General features: G+C 44.3%; 1 protein-coding gene across 1 annotated transcript; it reads left to right on the top strand.

Moving 5' to 3' along the window:
- The first annotated feature begins 1,445 nt into the window (after positions 1-1,445).
- LOC128123449 (olfactory receptor 1D2-like) lies at positions 1,446-2,384 on the top strand. Its single transcript, XM_052759869.1, has one exon. It carries the CDS (start codon positions 1,446-1,448, stop codon positions 2,382-2,384), a length of 939 nt encoding a protein of 312 aa, XP_052615829.1.
- The last annotated feature ends 1,485 nt before the right edge of the window (positions 2,385-3,869 follow it).

Genomic DNA, 3,869 nt, shown 5'->3' with positions numbered 1-3,869 from the left:
TTTTTTTTTTTTTGGTTTTTCGACACAGGTTTTCTCTGTGTAGCTTTGGTGCCTTTCCTGGAACTCACTCTGTAGCCCACGCTAGCCTCGAACTCACAGAGATCCACCTGCCTCTGCATCCCCAGTGCTGGGATTAAAGGTGTGCACCACCACCACCCTGCTGGAAACAATTTTAAAGAATAAAGAAAAGAGGCAGGTGTGGTGGCCCACATCTTTAATCCCAGCACTTAGGAGGAGGAGTAGGCATGTCTCAATGAGTTCAAGACCAGCCTAGTCTGTAGAATGGGTTTCAGGCCAGCCAGAGTTATATAGTGAGATGCTGCCTCAAAAAAAAAAAAAGAAAGAAAGAAAGAAAGAAAGAAAGAAAGAAAGAAAGAAAGAAAGAAAGAAAGAAAGAAAAGAAGGAAGGAAGGGAAGAAGAAAGGAAGGGAAGAAGAAAGGAAGGGAAGAAGAAAGGAAGAAAGACTTAAATAGGTATAATCATAGGTTTCTTGATATTTTAAAAATGGCAATAAGTTATTGTAGCTAGAGTTTTCCTGCCTGGCCCACAGTCAGGACAAATCTCTGTCACCCGCCAGTCCCACAGCTGCTCAGACCCAACCAAGTAAACACAGAGACTTGTATTGCTTACGAACTGTATGGCTGTGGCAGGCTTCTTGCTAACTGTTCTTATATCTTAAATTAATCCATTTCCATAAATCTATACCTTGCCACGTGGCTCGTGACTTACCAGTGTCTTCACATGCTGCTTGTCTTGGCGGCGGCTGGCAGTGTCTCTCTCTGCCTTTCTGTTCCATTTCTCCTCTCTATTAGTCCCACCTATACTTCCTGCCTGGCCACTGGCCAATCAGTGTTTTATTTATTGACCAGTCAGAGCAATTTAACATACAGACCATCCCACAGTAAGTTATATTAACTTAAGGAATGTTTCCCCAGCACATTAAGTGAATAAGGATAATTGGATAAAAAAAAAAGAAAATATGAACACCGAACATTCCAAGGCAGTTGTATTTGCTTGGGAATATTTTTGGGATGATTTTCCCTCTCAGTACACTTTTCTGCATTGTGTGTGTGTGTGTGTGTGTGTGTGTGTGTGTGTGTGTGTGTGTGTGTGTGTGTGTTATTATACAGTTGGAGATGTAGGTCATGAGTAAACACTTGCCTAGCACACACAAAGAATGGACTCAGTCTTGGTCTGAGATTATTTTAGGAATAGAGGTGGCAAAGCCTTGTTATGTTGTTAGAGCTGACTTTAGCCTCCTAGGCTCAAGTTATTATCCACAGCAGCCTCCTGAGAAGCCAAGATTACAGGCAAGTGGGTCACACCTACCGCTAGGTTACTTTTAATACTAAGAAAGCAGTTGGCTTTGTTTATGCTCATTCTCCATCTAATTAAGAACACTTGGTAAGTATTTCTTGGTGCTCACATTGCAGAAAATTGAGAAATGGATGGAGGCAACCAGAGCGGGGACTCTGAGTTCCTACTCCTGGGGCTCTCAGAGGTTCCTGAGCATCAGCGCATCCTGTTTTGGACTTTTCTATCCATGTACCTGGTCACAGTGGTGGGGAATGTGCTCATCATCCTGGCCATTGGCTCCGACTCCCACCTGCACACTCCCATGTATTTCTTCCTGGCCAACCTCTCCTTCACTGACCTCTTCTTTGTCACCAACACGATCCCCAAGATGCTGGTGAACCTTCAGTCCCAGAACAAAGCCATCTCCTACACAGGATGCCTGACTCAGCTCTACTTCCTGGTGTCTTTGGTAGCCTTGGACAACCTCATCCTGGCCGTAATGGCATATGACCGTTATGTGGCCATCTGTCGTCCCCTCCACTATACTACAGCCATGAGCCCTAAGCTCTGCATCTTGCTCCTCATCTTGTGCTGGGCCCTATCTATCCTCTTTGGCCTCATCCACACCATCCTCATGACCAAAGTAACCTTCTGTGGGTCTCGGAAGATCCACTACATCTTCTGTGAGATGTATGTCCTGCTCAGGCTTGCATGCTCCAACACACGCATCAATCACATGGTGCTGATCGCCACAGGCTGCTTCATCTTCCTTGCTCCTTTTGGACTCATGATCATATCCTATATCTGGATTGTCAGAGCTATTGTCAGAATTCCCTCGGCCTCTACCAAGTACAAAGCCTTTTCCACCTGTGCGTCCCATCTGGCTGTGGTGGCCCTCTTCTATGGGACACTTTCTATGGTGTATCTGCAGCCCCTACACACCTACTCTATGAAAGACTCAGTAGCCACAGTGATGTATGCAGTGGTGACACCCATGATGAACCCTTTCATCTACAGCCTGAGGAACAAGGACATGCATGGGGCTCTGGGAAGACTTCTTAGAAAGCCGATTCAGAGGTTAACATGAGGGTTGTTTGGGGAAAAGGGAAATGAAATGGAGTGCATATATCCTTCAATATGTGGGAAGTGTCATCCCATGGGTTAGCAGGAGTGTTTGGACACAGCTCCAGCTCTGAATGAACCTATGTGATGTTAGAAAGACATGCAAGTACATCATCCCTTGCATCTCAATAGCTTTGGTAATAAATAAGGTCCCACTAATACCAATACTAGAATATTGTAAGGAGGACCGCATTCTCAGCCTTATCCAGATATAGCCTGTTATGACATGGAGACATCTCTCATGTTGTCTTGAATACATCAAATGCACAGATAGCAAATGGTAACTGATTAGAAGGTTGGTCACTGGGCTATGGTGATTTGGAAGAAATTCTTTAGAGATGAATCAACAGAGTCAGCAGGGTTTCAGACTGTAGAAAGCAAAGTTCAGTTGATGTGGCAGTCATTCTGCTATTCATCAACATATTCCATTGAATATTTGAGTATCTCTTAAAACCTTCAAAGCAGGTTGCAAGCATGAATGTGGAGTTCATAGCCAATTGTGAGAAATAGGTAAAGTTGCATGTAAATTAAACTAACTCATCAGTTAAAATCCAGTGTTTACCGTTCTGATTTAAAGATGTGTGTCTTTCTGTTTAAAAGAAAATTCGCCGGGCGGTGGTGGCGCACGCCTTTAATCCCAGCACTCGGGAGGCAGAGCCAGGCGGATCTCTGTGAGTTCGAGGCCAGCCTGGTCTCCAAAGCGAGTTCCAGGAAAGGCGCAAAGCTACACAGAGAAACCCTGTCTCGAAAAACCAAAAAAAAAAAAAAAAGAAAAAAGAAAATTCTATTTAGCTCTATAGCCCATTTTTTAATTGGACTGCTGGGTATTTTGATGTCTTGGGCCTTTAGGTATTTTGATGTCTAGTTTCTTGATTTCTTTATATACTCTGGATATTAGCCCTCTGTCAGATGTGGTGTTGGTAAAGATCTTTTCCCATTCTGTAGGCTGTCGTTTTGTCTTATTGATGGTGTCCTTTGCCCTACAAAAGCTTCTCAGTTTCAAGAGGTCCCATTTAGAAAGAGATCCCCCTCAACCTACAAGCTCACCCATAGGGCAAAAAAATAAGCAAACCATTTATTCTACATCCTCGGTCTTCCAGGGATGCTATCCAAGAGGACCACTCAGTCAGGCCGCATCCAGACCTTGGCCACCGCCCTACCTGTGTACCTCCTGCAGTACCAGGCCTGCCAAGTGGCTCACTCAGAATCTCTAGCTGGGCGGGGTGATGAAGGAATTTTCCTATCAATGTCAGTTGGTGCAGCCCTATCGGATGGGAACAGAAAAAGTCATAAAGTCGTCACAGCTGCTTGACAAGGATCAGTAAAGCTGAGCTGCTTGATGGCCACTGTGCCTCTTCAGGTTTTAATCTCCACATGTTGCATGCTTGGGGGGCTTTTAATATTTGTACAGTTTGGCTATATTGGATTGATGGAAATTTTCTTATGAATC

The sequence above is a fragment of the Peromyscus californicus genome, unplaced genomic scaffold (assembly GCF_007827085.1).
Source record: "Peromyscus californicus insignis strain IS unplaced genomic scaffold, ASM782708v3 Scaffold_3__1_contigs__length_106647218, whole genome shotgun sequence".
NCBI lineage: Eukaryota > Metazoa > Chordata > Mammalia > Rodentia > Cricetidae > Peromyscus > Peromyscus californicus.
This window is presented reverse-complemented; position numbering and strand designations above follow the sequence as displayed.

Bases quoted from the DNA above. Each gene is read 5' to 3' on its own strand.
- LOC128123449 (XM_052759869.1), top strand. From the start codon at position 1,446: ATGGATGGAGGCAACCAGAGCGGGGACTCTGAGTTCCTACTCCTGGGG.